The 17,219-nt window shown below is 48.1% G+C and overlaps 1 protein-coding gene across 6 annotated transcripts in view; it reads left to right on the top strand.

Moving 5' to 3' along the window:
- Positions 1–4,907: 4,907 nt before the first annotated feature.
- The window catches only part of RIOX2 (ribosomal oxygenase 2), a 39,325-nt gene continuing 27,013 nt past the window's right edge, over positions 4,908–17,219 (top strand). For 4 of the 6 annotated variants that reach the window (XM_066241618.1, XM_066241617.1, XM_066241616.1 and 1 more), the window contains exons 1-2: positions 4,908–4,980; positions 15,488–15,955. In XM_066241618.1, coding sequence (XP_066097715.1) covers positions 15,524–15,955 — 432 coding nt within the window. In that variant the 5' untranslated portion in view covers positions 4,908–4,980; positions 15,488–15,523. Of the gene's footprint in view, positions 5,056–5,403; positions 5,524–15,487; positions 15,956–17,219 lie in introns of those variants that run through there. The other 2 variants (XM_066241614.1, XM_066241615.1) reach the window with 2 other exon arrangements.

Raw genomic sequence — 17,219 nt, 5'->3', positions numbered from 1 at the left:
CCTCTCTTGCCTCACTAAAATAAAAAACAAAAAACAAACAAACAAAACCAAACAGAATCAAAGATTACATTATTAAGAATTTCAAAATGCTGGAAGCACAGCATTAAACTTCAAGTGTAACCAGAAAACAGAGCTGGATTTGGGGTTACTTGCCACCCTTAATGCCAATAAAGAGAGCTGAGGATGGAGTAGGTATAAGGCGTGTCCTCAAATTGCAGCAACTTGAGAAGGCAGGTGACTCCTGTCCAAAAGAACTGCCTTCACACTCTCCTGGTGCTGGTGGGTTTTATAGGGTTCAGGAGCAAAAGGAAAAAAAGGAAAAGTCCTTGCAGGTAGTCACATAATATGCAAGATGTGGGGGTTCAGCTGCAGAGATTTCTCCTCTGTAAGTTCTTTTGACGTAACACAGGCCCAATCCACATAGTCCTATCTGCTGTCCTTGGTAAATCTTCAAGACAGCTGGGGTCAGGTGTCTCCCAGGAACAGCTGGGACCTGGTACCTCAGGGACCATCTGCCTCTGGGAATTATCTCTGAAAAGACACACGGTTTTCTTAGGATACAAAGTAAAGAGTTAAAATTGGTGAACTAAGTTTCTGATTAATTTATAGACTTCAACTTTTCACAGCAAATCCTGTGGTTAGTCTTTTACAAACAACTATTGTGATTTAAACTCCCCTAATTGTTAGGTCCCTCTCCAAGGTAAGCTATTCCTGACATTCCTGCAAAGGTAAACTTTTTACTACATTTCAAAGTAAAGGCCAGGGAACCATTAAGAGAGAAAATAGCAGCCCTGGCTGTTTGGCTCAGTGGTAGAGCGTTGGCCTGGCGTGTTAAAGTCCTGGGTTTGATTCCCGGTCAGGGCACACAGGAGAAGGACCATCTGCTTCTCCACCCCTCCCCCTCTACTTTCTCTCTGTCTCTCTCTTCCCCTCCCGCAGCCATGGCTCCATTGGAGCAAAGTTGGCCCAGGCGCTGGGGATGGCTCCATAGCCTCTGCTTCGGGCAATAGAATGGCTCCGGTTGCAATGGATCAATGCCTCAGATGGGACTCAGATGGGCAAAGCATCGACCCCTGGTGGGCATACTGGGTGGATCCCGGTCAGGTGCATGAAGGAGTCTGTCTGTTTCTCTGCTTCCTCACTTCTCACTTCAGGGAAAAAAAAAAAGAGAGAGATAGAGAGAGAATAGCAAGCAGACTAACTACAGTGTGTGTAAAGTCATGGTGCACTTTTGATTGGTCACAGGAAAGCAACAAAAGATGATAGAAATGTGAAATCTGCACCAAATAAAAGAAAAACTCTCCCAGTTTCACACCTATTCAGTGCAGTTCGATGTGGGCTCATGCACAGATTTTTTAGGGCCCCTTAGGTAGCTATCCCGTATAGCCTCTACAGACTCGTCACTGACTGATGGCCTACCAGAACGGGGTTTCTCCACCAAACTGCCGGTTTCCTTCAACTGCTTATCCCACCGAGTAGTTACTCCTATGTGGTGGCGCTTCGTTATAAACGCGCCGATATTCACATTGCACTTTGGTTACGGATTCGAATTTAGCGAGCCACAGAACACACTGAACTTTCCTCTGTACCATCCACATCTCGACTGGCATGGCCGTGGGCTGCTCCGCTGTATACACGGTGTTACGTCATCATCTGCACATGCGCACATGCTGCCACATCATCCTACAGAAACTGGGAGGGTTTTCCTTTTATTTGGTGCAGATTTTACATTTCTGTAGTCTTTTGTTGTTTTCCTGTGACCAGTCAAAAGTGCATCATGACTTTACAGACACACTGTATATTCTAACACTTACCTATCTCCTATTCAATACAACTGAAAAGCTACTGTCAATGAAGCCAGATTTCTAACTTTTGGGCTCTCTGTCACCCGGGTGAGGTCCTGGGTGACAGTGTACCTAGGCTGGAGGCTGCAATCTGTGCAGGTTTGCCCCTGTGCTATGGGTTGGAAGGACTACGGCTGAGAGCAGTTCGTCGGGGAGACTGATTTCCCCACCCCTGGTCAGTGCACAGAGCGTTGCTTCAGTGGCCAGCAGGACTTGGCTGAGCTATCTATGATATTGTTTTCATGAGAAAAAAATTACAGAAACAAAATAACTGACTTTTCCATGACTCTTTGTAGTAAATAAGTTGGGAATGGATAGTAATTTGCTTCTAAAAAATTAAAGAGTTTTTTAAACTCAATGGACTAAACTAAAAGCAAAAGAAATACAACAAAAACAAAGAAACAAACTACTTTAAACAGCACAGTATGTCAAGGGTTCTAGAGGCCCCCAGGGCAACATAATGAGCTATTCTCACTCTCAATGCTCCTTCTTCCTCACTTTTTCTCTCTCCTCTTCTTTACAGACATGACAGGCACTGAGTTTAGTTTTAAAGATGAAATTAATGTAATGTTTTTGCATGCCATGCTAAGAAATGTTGATTATAATGAAAATATCATAGCGAACACATTGGAAGACTAATTTTGCATCAGGGGAATGTGTGTGCAAGATGTATGATCTTGCCTTGCAGAGCTGACTTCAATATGTACTCTTGTTCTGTTAGACATCTGTGGGGCAGCTGTGTTAGGCGTGCTGGTGGGGTTACCAACTGCAAGCCTTTTGCCTGATTGGTAGTGAGTGTGTGGCTGTGCCACGTGTGTATGGACTATATAAGGCTACGGGGTGCTTGCCCTCAGGGGGACTGTGGATGATGGATTGCCTGCCCACCACTGTCAGGGGCCATTTTGCTGTTTGTTTGTCTGAAGGGCAGTTTTCCCCTGCCTGTATGCTTGTCCGCCATTGTGAGACTCCATTAAATGAAACGGCCCAACGCTTTTCCGGCTCTGCAGTTTTTCTGTCGTCTGCCCAAATCCAACTTGGACCTGCCTGGCCTTGGCCACCAGCATTACAACCTCCTAGGGACTTTTCCATATGCTGACAAGTGGTTTTCTGTGTTGACACTTGAGGGGCAGCTGTGTTAGGCTTGCTCACGGGGTTACCAGCTGCAAGCACTTTGCTTGATTAGTGCGTGAGCACGTGGCAGTGGCATGTGTGTGTGTGTATGATCTATATAAGGCTATGGGTGCCTGCGCCCGAGAGAGGTGAGGATTGCAGGTGCGTGGATTGCCTGCCTGCCACTGTGAGGGGCCGTTTTGCTGTTTGTTTGCCTGAGAGGCAGTTTGCCCTGCCTGTGTGCTTGTTCCCCGTTGTGAGACTCTACTAAACGAAATGGCTCAATGCTGTTCCAGCTTCGCACCGCAGTTTCTCTACCGTCTCTACCTGAATCCAATGTGGACTTGCTTGGCCTCGGCCACCAGCATTACAACACTGGAACTTTTCTTTATAACAGACATAAAGTATTGCTTTCCCATATTAAGGAAAATAGTGTGATCTATGACATCAATACTGTTATATATTATATTGAGTAGATGTTTTGAAGTCAAAGTAAAGAGTAAAGTATATGACCAATATCATGTCAAGTATTATAGTTTAGAGGTGGTTTTATTCTCTTTTATTTATTCTCTTTTTTTCTGTAGTCTTTCTTTACAGAGCTAAATTTGATGTGAACTCGAGTTCCCCTGACCGGAATCTGAAAGGAGGCTTGCGGGTTAAATTGGGAGGTAAATCACAGTGAAAGAGGACTAGTAGTTGACTGGTTTGCCTCCAATCTTGTTTCTGCTACTTCCTACCTGTGTGACCTTGTGCAAGTTACTTAATCTCTGCTGACTCAGTGTGGAGCGGCTGTGTTAGGCTTGCTCACTGGTGTACCAGCTGCAAGCACGTTGCTTGATTAGTGCATAAGCACCTGGCAGAGCTACGTGTGTACGGCTTCTATAAGGCTATGGTGCTTCTATAGGCTATCGGTGCTTGCGCTGGGGAAAGACGGGGGATTGCGAATGGTGGAATGCCTGCCTGCCTGCACACCACCGTGAGAGGCCGTTCTTGCTGTTTGTGTGCTGGAGCAGATGTTTTCCCCTGCCTGTGTGCTCATCTGCTGTTGTGAGACTTTATTAAGTGGTAATGGCTCAACCCTTTTTGGCTTCGGCAGTTTCTCTACTGTCTGCCGGAATCCAATGTGAACCTGCCTGGCCTCGGCCACCAGCGTTACATTTAGTGTCTTCAATTGTAAAATGGAGGTGATCACAAGGCTGTGGTGAGGATGACGAGGCGTTCTATTACTGTTGGTTTGGAACAAGTGTTATAGACACGGGTATATATTGTTCCCATTTGCTTATGTGTCACTGGACCGTAAGAAACAGTCATAGGTCTCAATTATCTTGACAGAATGAAGGACCTTCCTTTGGGTCTTCTGGTTGTCTACAGAGCAAAGAAAGGTACAGGCTGGAGCAGAGCTGTGTCTCTGATCCCCCTGCCCACTCCTCCAAGTCTCCTGAACCAAATTAGAGTCAAAGGAGAGAGCCTTAGGCCTCAATTACTTAAATAATTGCGTTTGTTCTTTGTTTCTATAACCACAGTAACAATTTCCAGTAGACTTTTATTTCATTTTATTTAATTTAAACCAGAATTCTCTTTCTAAGAGCAAAGTGATATAAATTACAGTTGACTTAGTGTTAAAAAAGCACACAGTAGTATAGTGAGCTCCAAACAAAGCGATGGGCGAACCTGGACCACCAGCTCTCTAAACTTGGGCGGCTCGCTTCCTCTCTCCATGCCTGAGTTTCCCCATTCATCACAAGAACAGGGCTGTTCTAGAACACGGTCCTAATCTAGAGTCTCTTTCCCGCCCCCGCCAAAAAAAAAAAAAAAAAAAGGAGTAACCAATTTATTTCCTTTAACACCGAAGAAACCTGTGGGCTGGAGCGCGGGACACCGTGGGGGCCCCTTGGGGCCGCGCGGTGGGAGCAGGTGCGGGCGGAGCGCTGTGCGGCTGGGAGCGTGTGCGCGCCGCCCCGCCCCGCCCCGTCCCCAGCCTGTGCCGCCCCCGGGGGTCGCGGCCACGCGCAACAGGCCGCGCCGGGTGAGTGGAGCGGTCCGGGCCTTCTGCAGGGTTGGCGGCGGCCGTGCGTGTCCCGGGTGTCAGGACCGGGTGCAGGTGGGGCGGTTGTGGGGACCCTAAGGGCCCCTCCCCGGGGATCGGGCCGGGCGTGTCGGCGCGGCCGGGCCTGGGGAGGGCGCTGACGTGCTGTATGGGGCCGGGCGCGGCCGCGTGGACACTCCAGGCCTGGCGCTGCCCCGGCCCGGGAGTCGGCTCCGACTGCTCTGGGCACCGGGAGGAGCCCACGTGCGCGGCCGGTGGTCTGGAGACCCGGGAGGAGCGCACCCGAAGTTTGGAGGTGGGGCAGGCGGGTTCAGCCCGCCAGCCCGCAGGGCCGGTGAGCAGGCGCGGCCACCACGTGGGCCGGGCGCCCGCAATCAGGGCTGGCCTGAGAGACAGGCTTGACACGCAGGAAATCTGGGGTCCGCGTGGGGGCGAGGGCCGCGGCGACTCTCGTCCCACCCTGACTTTAAGACTTTAAATGTATTTCTAGAACGGCCTCCCGGCAGTTAGGTTGTCCAACAGGTTAGTAAGACCTGGGTGTTCACTGTTTCCAGGAAGTATAGTCCTGGGAGTCAAAGGGATCTAATTACTCCACTAATTAGCCAGGCCTTTGATTTCACTGGGCTCAAGTTTAAGTGGAGAAGCCTGATTCATTTCACCCAGCTCTGGCTTTTGTCTCTCTGGCTTCATCCTTTGTGTCATGATCACTAAAGTACATGAATGAGGTACAGTCCACTTATTTCTCTAAAACTGAACTAAAAAATAACTGTTAATTACAGTTTTAGATCAACAGGAGGACCAGTTTTTCCTCCCTGAATTGCTAGACATTTTTGTGAGCCTAAGCAACCCTGTTCCAGGCAATACAATACATTTCTGTCTCGTAGGGTGTGGTATGTGTTTAACTGAGCTGAGTGTGACTGTCATCGTCTCTGTTAGTGGATCTAAAATTTATGTAGAGAGTGTATATACTTTATTCATGCGGGTTTTTGGGCCCCAGCTACAGCAAGTATTAATCCAGTAGGCTTGGTGTGGGCCTAGGAACATACATGCTAACAAAGGTTTCTGGTGACTCCACTGCACTGTAAAATCCTGCCCGGGAGATTATAAAAACACACCGCCCTTCCTAGATTGTTAGTGACCGTGTGTGGCTAAGGTGCCTCTCAGCTCTGACAATCCTGTTGAATACTCAAGGGCCGGCTGCCCTCACAGGAATGATCCCCACTGAACAAACCATCTCTTTCTTCCCAGCTTGGTTTCCTGTAAGGCTTTTGAGATTTTTCTCTAAGATTATATACAAAAGATGAAAAGGAAAAAAATTCAGCAAACATTTCTAGGAGACCTCCTGTGTGCCACACACTCAGCTAGGTGCTGGGAGTATGCAGTTAGCTGTTCTTTCCCTCAGGAAGCTGTGCTGCCACTTCCTGTCAGTGTGTGTTCCCATAGACACAGGACATTTATAAGGCTCTGGTTAATACCTCTTAGCTGTAGAATTGGGAATCAGTATTGATTTTCATGTATAGCTTTAATCCTTAAGAGTTAGTTTTTGTGTGTTTTTTTTTAATCTGGGCAGTCAGTAAAATATGAACTGAGACTTTTGATTTAATCATTTTATGTTTTAATGATTACAGTCAACTCAAATTGGACAGTTGCCTTTTTAAAAAACTTTTTCTAATTGAAATATAATTGACATAGAACATTATATTAGTTTCAGTGTACAACATAATGATTCGGTATTTGTATAAAGTGCTTTTTAAAAAGCTTGCTTTCGCCTGACCAGGCGGTGGCGCAGTGGATAGAGCGTCGAATTGGGATGCGGAAGGACCCAGGTTCGAGACCCCTGAGGTCGCCAGCTTGAGCACGGGCTCATCTGGTTTGAGCAAAGCTAACCAGCTTGGACCCAAGGTCGCTGGCTCCAGCAAGGGGTTACTCGGTCTACTGAAGGCCCGCGGTCAAGGCACATATGATAAAGCAATCAATGAACAACTAAGGTGTCGCAACGAAAAACTAGTGATTGATGCTTCTCATTTCTCTTTGTTCCTGTCTGTTTATCCCTCTCTCTGACTCTCTCTCTGTCTCTGTAAAAAAATAAAAAAATAAAAGCTTCTTTTTTCCCCTGTGGCTTTATAAAAATATTTACTGGCACTTCTGTTTGGGTGGTCTGTGAGGTTTATAGGCAGGCTTGTGTTGGCTGTACTTTTCTGGACAAAGCATTCTCTTGCTTAATGATCATATTTCTGAGATTCTAAGACATGCATTTTTACTTTTTATAGTTTCTGAAATTGTGATGCATTTTATTTTTTTGTATGTTTAGTGTGATATGGAATATCATCTGTTCTCCTCTCCATTTCTCAAAGACTGTAAGAAAGAATTATTTTATAATTTGCATAGTACGAGAATCACAGAAATAGTATAGTTTCCCAGTAACCACTAAGCTAGGTTCCAACTGAGACTCAAATCATTTCAGTGTGAACATAGAGAAACAATAAATGGTGTAACTCAGGGGTAGTCAACCTTTTTTTTTTTTTTCTTTACAGGGACAGAGAGAGAGTCAGAGAGGGATAGATAGGGACAGACAAGAACGGAGAGAAATGAGAAGCATCAATCATCAGTTTTTCGTTGTGACACCTTAGTTGTTCATTGATTGCTTTCTCATATTTGCCTTGACCGCGGGCCTTCAGCAGATCGAGTAACCCCTTGCTCGAGCCAGCGACCTTGGGTCTAAGCTGGTGAGCATTTTTTTTTTAATTATTCATTTTTAGAGAGGAGAGGGAGAGACAGAGAGGAGAGACGGAGAGAGAGAAGGGGCGAGGAGCTGGAAGCATCAAATCCCATATGTGCCTTGACCAGGCAAGCCCAGGGTTTCGAACCGGCAACCTCAGCATTTCCAGGTCAACGCTTTATCCACTGCGCCACCACAGGTCAGGCGTGAGCATTTTTTTTTTTTAATTTTGCTCAAGCCAGATGAGCCCGCACTCAAGCTGGCGACCTCGGGATCTCGAACCTGGGTCCTTGGCATCCCAGTCCGATGCTCTATCCACTGTGCCACGGCCTGGTCAGGTGGTAGTCAACCTTTTTATACCTACCGCCCACTTTTGTATCTCTGTTAGTAGTAAAATTTTCTAACCACCTACTGGTTCCACAGTAATGGTGATTTATAAAGTAGGGAAGTAACTTTACTTCATAAAATTTATAAAGCAGAGTTACAGCAAGTTAAAGCATATAATAATAATTTCTTATCAAGTACTTTATGTCAAATTTTCACTAAGTTTGGCAAAATAAATCTTTATAAAACAACTTACTCCAGTTAAATCTATCTTTTTATTTATACTTTGGTTGCTCCGCTACCGCCCACCATGAAAGCTGGAATGCCCACTAGTGGGCTGTAGGGACCAGGTTGACTACCACTGATGTAACTTTTGGCAGTATAAGTAGTAAAATGTGTACATATGTATATATATATATTTTTTTTTAATTTTTAATTTTTTTTATTTTTTTGTTTTTCTGAAGTGGGAAGTGGGGAAGCAGAGAGACAGACTCCCGCATGCGCCCATCTGGGATCCACCCGGCACGCCCACTAGGCGCTCTGTCCATCTGAGGTGTTGCTCCATTGCAGCCAGAGCCATTCTAGCGCCTGAGGCGGAGACCATTGAGCCATCCTCAGCACCTGGCCAACTTTGCTCCAATGGAGCCTTGGCTGCGGGAGGGGAAGAGAGAGACAGAGAGGAAGGATGGGGGAAGAGTGGAGAAGCAGATGAGTGCTTTTCTTGTGTGCCCTGACTGGGAATCGAATCTGGGACTTCTGCACACCAGGCTGCTGCACTACCACTGAGCCAGCCAGCCAGGGCTGAAACGTATATTCTAACAGCATTTGTTCTGCAGTGCTCGGGTTTATTTGTTAGTGATTATATATAGAAAAAATGCTTTATATGATTTTATTTTTGACTTAAGTATTCTGCGCCTTTAACTGCACTTCCTGTGGAATGTGCTTATACTGAATTAATATATTGTGCTTAAAGAAAAGTGCTTCACTTGCATCATCCTGCTGCTTATATCTCTTGAATTTTAAACCGACCAATTGTAAGGAATAAGAGATGTACAGCTGAATATGAAATTATGTTTTCCTCGTAGGGTGCTTTCAATGATACAAATCTTCTGAGCCAGTCTAGTTTTAAAAATTAAATGTGAGCCGGTAGAGCGTCGGCCTAGCGTGCAGAGGACCCGGGTTCGATTCCCGGCCAGGGCACATAGGAGAAGCGCCCATTTGCTTCTCCACCCCTCCGCCGCGCCTTCCTCTCTGTCTCTCTCTTCCCCTCCCGCAGCCAAGGCTCCATTGGAGCAAAGATGGCCCGGGCGCTGGGGATGGCTCTGTGGCCTCTGCCCCAGGTGCTAGAGTGGCTCTGGTCGCAACATGGCGACACCCAGGAGGGTCGCAACATGGCGACGCCCAGGATGGGCAGAGCATCGCCCCCTGGTGGGCAGAGCGTCGCCCCCTGGTGGGCGTGCCGGGTGGATCCCAGTCGGGCGCATGCGGGAGTCTGTCTGACTGTCTCTCCCTGTTTCCAGCTTCAGAAAAATGCAAAAAAAAAAAAAAAAAAAAAAAATTAAATGTGAGCAAAGTGTAGGGGCTCCCCAAGACCATCACCAGGTTCAGTGGCTTGCTAAGACTCCCAGCTGATTATAGCAAAGGGGACCAAGTACTTAATTGTTCCAGCAACTAGTTATGATAGCTGCACAGTTGCCAAGCAGGGGAGCTCATTAGACAATCAGTGCCCAGGATGGTTTGTTTGTTTGTTTATTTATTTGAGGGCTTGTCACCTAAGCACCCTCTGTCCGGAACTACCCAAATCCCAGACTCCCAGAAGAAAAGCAGATGTTCAGTTTAAACCACATTGTTTGCACAAACAGTTTAGGCACAGTAAGTCACTTTTATCATTTAAACAGTGGTTGGGACATTCCTGAAATCAAAATCTTTTTTTTTTTTTTTTGGTATTTTTCTGAAGCTAGAAACCGGGAGAGACAGACAGACTCCTGCATGCGCCCGACCGGGATCCACCCGGCACGCCCACCAGGGCGCGACGCTCTGCCCACCAGGTGGTGATGCTCTGCCCCTCCGGGGCGTCGCTTTTGCCTCAACCAGAGCCACTCTAGCGCCTGGGGCAGAGGCCAAGGAGCCATCCTCAGCGCCCGGGCCATCTTTGCTCCAATGGAGCCTCGGCTGTGGGAGGGGAAGAGAGAGACAGAGAGGAAGGAGGGGGGAGGGGTGGAGAAGCAAATGGAAGCTTCTCCTATGTGCCCTGGCCGGGAATTGAACCCAGGACTTCTGCACGCCAGGCCGACGCTCTACCACTGAGCCAACCGGCCAGGGCCTGAAATCAAAATCTTCTGATAGCTGACAGAGCTGGCCTTTCCTAGGCTAGCAGTGCTCTTTGCTAATATGTTTTCATATCTAGGTTCCAAGTACTGGCAATACTTTGTCTTATTCCTAGTTTCTTTGGGTTGAGAAAACAAAATGGTCTGGAAAACTTAACAGGAATAGTGTTGGGAAAACTGGTGTGTTAGGCATGCTCGCTTGCACTTTGCATGATTAGTGTGTGAGCATGTAGCAGAGCCACATGTGCATAGCTTACGTAAGGCTATGCGTGCTTAGTGTGGATTTGGCGGATTGCTTGCCCGCCACCATGAAGGGCCATTTTGCTATTGGTTCTCCTGCTGCAATGAGAAGTAGTTTTCCCCTGCCTATTTGCTCGTCCACAATTTCAAGAATCTATTAAATGGAAATGACCCGACGCTTTCTGGCTCCACAGTTCCTCTACCGTCTGCTTGAATCCATTGTGAACCTGCCTGGCCTGGGCCACCAACATTACATCTGGCATAGTTGGCAGGATTTGGATCAGGTCAGGATGGAGCTGCCAACACCCTTGAAGGGTGGGCTAGAGGAGTGGCTGTTCTTGAGGGTGTGGTTCTGGTGGCTGCCCTGTTAGGGTCCATGTGCTGGGTGTTTTTTACATCCTGTGTGAAGAAACCAAAAGCTCTCTGTGAGAGGCAGCATGAGGTCAAAAGCTTCAGGATGAGCAGCAGACTTAGTGCCAGCAGTGACATGAACTGCAACAGTTGTTGGAGAAGTAGACCACTTTCAAGAGTTTTAGTTTGAAATACAGGCTGAACAACGGTGCCTGGAATTGGAACAGTCACTTGAGAAAGAATTATGGGTTCATGAGCTGCAATTTTCTCTAGAAGCAGAACATTGACAGTGACAGTTGTTAGAGACACAACTGCTGGTTCAAGAGCTTCAGTTTCAGCTTCATGCTGAGAGCCGGCAGCCACAAGAGCCAAAGTGGTCACTGAAGAAGGAGGAGGAGGTTTTGGCTGAAACTGCCACCAGCAGACAGTCCAGTCAGTAGTCACCCAGAAGGTAAAAATCCAGAAGCAGAAAGTGCCTCTGGGGTAGGCACAGCCTACTCCACAAGTAGTTGAAACTCTATGGTCCAGCCCTACTCCCAGGCATAGTTGATGGAGTTAGGGGCAATATTCAGGCAGAAACCCAATGAGTCTCTGGCAGCTTGGTTGCTGCATTTGAGGGACATAAGGGTGGATGGCATCATGCTCTCCAGAACAGAAATGGAGAAATTAGCTGCCATTACCACACACTCCTTGAGGCAGCATCTTCAGAACTGACATGACAACCCAGGAAACCATACCCTATTAGAATGGGAGATGGCTGCCATTTGTACAGTCTGGCAGGATGCTGGAGACTTGCCCGGGGCAGTGAGTCGGTGGCAGTTGTATACTGAGCTGCAGCAAGTCCTCCAGGAACTGGGTATGGAGAATGCTGCTTTCAACCTGAGGTCCTGTGGGCCAGATGAGGAAGTATTTATGGCAGGGATGGGAGACTTTATTCTCTGTAGCACTCTGTCAGTTTTTTTTGGGGGGGTCACTAGTGGCTATGTTGAGTGCATATGTGGGGCAGCCCATCAATACAATTACACAGACAGTGGCAGATTTGGGGCAGGTGGAGGCAGCATGGAACCATAAGGCTGTGCAGGCTGCTGCCTGTGCTGCCCCCTGACTAACAAGATAAATGAGTCTATAAATGTTACCTAACAGATGTGGGTAGATTTGATTGTGGCCAGGGCAGATAAAGAGAAATTGGATGGCAGATCTAATAGAGTCCAGTTAGAGCTTTGGAGGCAGCTTAAATTGGAACAGAGGTTCCAGCTGCTGAGAAAGCAGGGGAAGTGGGCAGCCCTGGTAGCGGTCAAGAAAAAGGCTGGTATTCAGGTTGCACGGTTGCAGAATTATAGGATAGAGACAGAGACAGCTGTGGGGAAGGAGGGTCCCTAAGCCCTGTTACTGCAGTTTGAGTAGATAAATGCTGAGGAACCTGTCTAATTGGGATGTGCTGGGGGCTGGAGGCCCCATGTGGGGTTGGCAGTCCACTGATCCCCTTCTAATGTGTAGCAGTTGTTGGCCTTAGAAGATGATAGGTGCTTTTTATTTATTTACTTTTTTATTTGTAGCAGCTGCCTCTAAGAGAACTGCCAAGGTGCCCAGACCTTGAATGTGTTTGACCCTGCCAAGCCCTGTCAGCTTGCTGAGGGGTTTGGATGGGGCTTGTGACGATAGAGCACTTGTGGAAAGGCGCTGAGGGCTGTTACCACAGAGCTGTATGGCCAGGGGCCTGTAATGGACTTTCACGTTGGATGATTTGCACAGACAGCTGGGCTGTCTGTTGTGGACTGATCATTGAGTGGTGTAATGGACTGTGGAAGCAGAGACTGTGACAAGAGGGGGACACCAGCCCCCTTGCTGGATGGACATGCCGCTTGTGGACAATAACGAGGGACCCTTATGAGGGGGCCACAGCACCTGCAGAGACCCTCCTGCCCTGGGAAGCTGCTCTCACCCAGTAGCAGAGATGCACCAAGGACCCTTTCCTCAATGGACATGGCCCTGGACTTGATAGGCCCCCCCACCTATGATGGGCAGCCTTGTTGGCACCGTGGGGTGGGGATAGAGGTGGGCCTCCAGTTAACTTCTTGGGAAGAGTGCTCAGGGAGGCATTGTGAAGGGCCCTTTTGTAATGATTGTCCTTTTTGCTATAGCTTGTGCCTTTGTAATTCTTTTGCTGTACCCTGTGCTGTTTCTGTGATGTAGTGTACACCACTCCTCACATAGGGACCATTGTGGAAGATACCTGTTGTGTAGATTGTGAGGCGAGCCACCCTCAAGGGTTGGATTGTTGGGGAAACAGCTGTGTTAGGCTCGCTAGCTCGCACTTTGCATGATTAGTGTGTGAGCACATGGCAGAGCCATTTGTGCCTAGCCTGTGTAAGGCTACGGGCGCTTGCCCTCAGGGCGGCTTTGGCGGATTGCTTGCCCACCACTGCGAGGGGCCGTTTTGCCATTCGTTTGCCTGCTGCCGTGAGAAGCGGTTTTCCCGTTTGCTCGTTCGCTGTTGTGAGAATCTATTAAACGGAATGGCCCACCGCTTTCTGGCTCCGCAGTTTCTCTACCATCTGCCCGAATCCAACGTGAACCTGCCTGGCCTGGGCTACCGGCAGTACAAATAAGACATTTCAGCAAATTTTTGTCTCATTGATGACATACTGTAAAACATTAATGTTAACTTTTTTCTAAGCCTAAGCCCGACCTCTCCAATAAACTTCATTAGTTTTCCACCATCATTCTGTTTCCCTTTCTTATGAAGCACTTGATCTGAGCGAGGTAGGTACCAAATTTAGCAACTAAAATGGGTCAATAGGGAGTTTTGTATTTTGGCATTTCCATTTCCTAATTTGTGCAACTTACATTTGGGTTATTCTCCAAAGGTTTAAATTTATAAATGAGTTGTTTCAATATGTAACTGTTCCTTTATTCCCAGGCCAGAGCACTAATTGTATCACGTTGTAACTGAAATACAGCTTAGTTATAATGACAAAGCAGAAAACAGTGTTCTTGCAATTTTGATGGCCCAACAGAAAAAGATACAGTAACATCTTTAAGTTACTGGTTTCTGGGAATAATTGGTTTTATAAGTACAGATATTTATGACCTTTTTTGGGGACAGAGACTGCGTTAAGAATCTGGTGAAAGCAATGGACTTCCCCCTCACACCAGGGAAAAAAGTTTAAATAGAATTATGCAGTTTCAGGAAATTCATATGATTTGAGTGACATTTCTGAACCGCAGATAGTCAACTACGTGTGACTGTAGTTGTGGTGTGGGCAGTTCTGAGAGGGGCGGAGCGCTTGCCGTGTTGCTCCGCTCGCCAGTGCTGTGGTCTGCGGACAGCAGCAGCGTCACTGCCCGGAGCGCGTCAGAAACGGGGCGTCTCAGCCTCACCTCCGCTCGGGGTGCCCCGGGGACGTGTGTGCCAGGCACGATGGAGGCGTGCTGCGTCGGAGGTTAGTGAGGGCATCTTGTCATGTTGAAAAAGTTAAGTCTAAAGACTTGAGTTATAACTGTGTATCTTCAGCCTTCACTTTTCAGCGTTTAATGTTTTTCTTTTTATGGGGGCGAGGTTTCTGATAAATGAGCACTTTTTAGGAACGAGCTGAGATCTGGAAGCGAGGAGGTTCCTGTGGGTGAGGGAGACCTGGAGCAGGTAGCTTCTTGCTCCGGCCAGCAGCTGACATGGCCGGCCCGGGACAGGTGGCTGCTGTCCTGACCAGCAGATGGGGAGGTGCTGTGGTGAGGGGCACGCGGCAGTGGGCAGCTGTTGCTAGCTCTTGAGTCAAGTGTTTGTATAGCTCAAAGTCCATCATTAGATTTGGGACCCGGTGCTGATGGAAACCAAATTAAAGATATTTAGTTTTGCTGTGTGTAATGCCGTTGGTCAAGGCCAGGCAGGTCCACATTGGATCTGGGCAGACGGTAGAAAAACTGCGGAGCTGAAAGGCATTGGGCCATTCCGTTTAATAAAGTCTCACAATGGTGGACAAGCACACAGGCAGGGGAAACCTCTTCTCCGGCACACAAACAGCAAAACGGCCCCTCACAGTGGCTGGTGGGCAGGCGGGCAGGCAGTCTGCGCATCCACAATCCCCCTGAGCGTGAGCACAGATAGCCTTATTCAGGTCGTACATGTGCCTTGCCTCGTGCTCACGCACTAATCAAACAAAGTGCTTGCAGCTGGTAACCCCGTGAGCAAGCCTAACCAAGCTGGCCCGCACTGTGTCAATGGCCAAAGGTTAGAACTATGATTACGATGCTGAGATTATTGAATTATTTAAATTGGGATAATTATACTTCCTAATAAACAGTGAATTCCACGACTTACTGCATGTGTACCAGCTTTCCTTTAGATGAGTACGTAATCGGTGTTTGAGGCTGATTCATAGTTTGGAAGAAACGGGGTTGAATTAAAGCTGTATTGCATCCCAGAGGAAAAGGCATTGACTTACTAAGAGTCCCACGAAGGCGTCATGGTCACGCAGTTTGTGCATAATTTGCGAACACCAACCCGTGTCCTCTGATCTTTTGGTAGCTGGTACTTCCTCTCGGCTGTCTCAAAGACTGAACGATGCCCAAGAAGGCAAAGCCTGCGGGGCCTGGGACGGAAGAGCAGCCGGTTCCCCGCAAGCAGCTGAAGGCGGAGGCAGCGGGGGGCCCCTCCCCTTTCAACTTCGACAGCCCCAGCGGTTTCTTTGAAAGTTTCATCTTGCCCATCAAGACGGAGACCTTTTTCAAGGAGTTCTGGGAGCAGAAGCCCCTGCTCATTCAGAGGGATGACCCGGCGCTGGCCGCGTATCACCAGTCCTTGTTCAGGCTGTCGGACCTGAGGAGTCTGTGCGCCCGGGGTGTGTACTACGGAAGAGACGTCAATGTCTGCCGCTGTGTCCGGGGCAAGAAGAAGGTTTTAAATAAAGACGGCAAAGTGCACTTCCTTCAGCTGAGAAAAGACTTTGATCAGAAAAGGGCAACAATTCAGTTTCATCAACCTCAGAGATTTAAGGTAACAGGGGGTCCCCACTGCAGAATCTTTCTGTGTATTCGAGTGTTAACGTTGGGCCACAGATCAGCGCAGGGATGAACCTGTGGCTTGATGATGATTCGCCTCCTGCCAGCTCGAGAAGAGGCAGCACCTGTTTGGTCTTCAGCTGCACCCGAAATTAGGAGAGACCGTGTTATCTTTTAGCTACATTGTTAGAAAATGTCCAACATTCAGGGTGGACATGGTTGGGTGCCACAGAGTTGCAGAAACTAAATTATATTGCTGGTTTCTAAAGTTTATCGAAGTAACATGACGTAACATGACGCCTCCAGGAGCTGTTCTGTGGGCTGGTTTATGTTTGGCATGTGGTAGACATTTCTGTTTGGTTCCGCCAGTCATTATAACTTAATGTGTATAGCACCGAGGTGGTCATCTTCTTCTTGAAGTTGCCTCCCTTCATTCACCTCGAGCCGTGACCGGAGCACATGCCAGATGCAGGCTCAGGAAGCGATTGCACAGTGTGAGCGGCAGGCGGCCCCGTAGCTGCTGCCCCGGCGCGGCAGCTAGACGTGTCGGGTGGCTTTGGTTTGCAAGTCTGGAGGACCAGCTAGCTTTTTATTTTTTCCACATCAGTGGTTGACATTTGAGAAATAATTTGCCTTCTCTGTACTCAGTTTCTGAGTTTATAAAATGCAAACTCAGGATGAGCTGATATACTTTTGTAGGGCTTTGAGAGCTTTGCGTGACATGTGGCCCAAACAATCAATGGCCTGTTCTGAGTTTTAGGCGCTTTTATCCCCATTCAGAAAACTCCTTCTGGCCCTGGTCTGTTGGCTCAGTGGTAGAATGTTGACCCCATGTATGGAAGTCCCAGGTTTGATTCCCGGCCAGGGCACACAGGAGAAGCGCCCATCTGCTTTTCTACCCCTTCCCCTCTCGGTTCTCTCTCTCTCTGTCTCCCCCCCCTCCTGCAGCCATGGCTCGATTGGAGCGAGTTAGCCGGGCATTGTGGATGGCTCCATGGCCTCTGCCTCAGGTGCTAAGAAGAGCTCGGTTGCTGAGCAAAGGAGCACCAACCCAGATGGACAGAGCATCGCCCCCTAGTGGGCTTGCCAGTTGGATCCCAGTTGGGGCGCTTGAAGGAGTCTGTCTCTCTGCCTCCCTGCTTCTCACTGAATAAAAGAAAGAAAGGGAGGGAGGGAGGCAGGTTACATAATTAATAGAGGTAAGCACTTAGACACAGTGCCTGGCACACAGGAAGTGCCGATGGTATCTGTGGCCTCCC

This window comes from Saccopteryx bilineata, chromosome 8 (genome assembly GCF_036850765.1).
Source record: "Saccopteryx bilineata isolate mSacBil1 chromosome 8, mSacBil1_pri_phased_curated, whole genome shotgun sequence".
In the NCBI taxonomy this organism is placed as follows: Eukaryota; Metazoa; Chordata; class Mammalia; order Chiroptera; family Emballonuridae; genus Saccopteryx; species Saccopteryx bilineata.
This window is presented reverse-complemented; position numbering and strand designations above follow the sequence as displayed.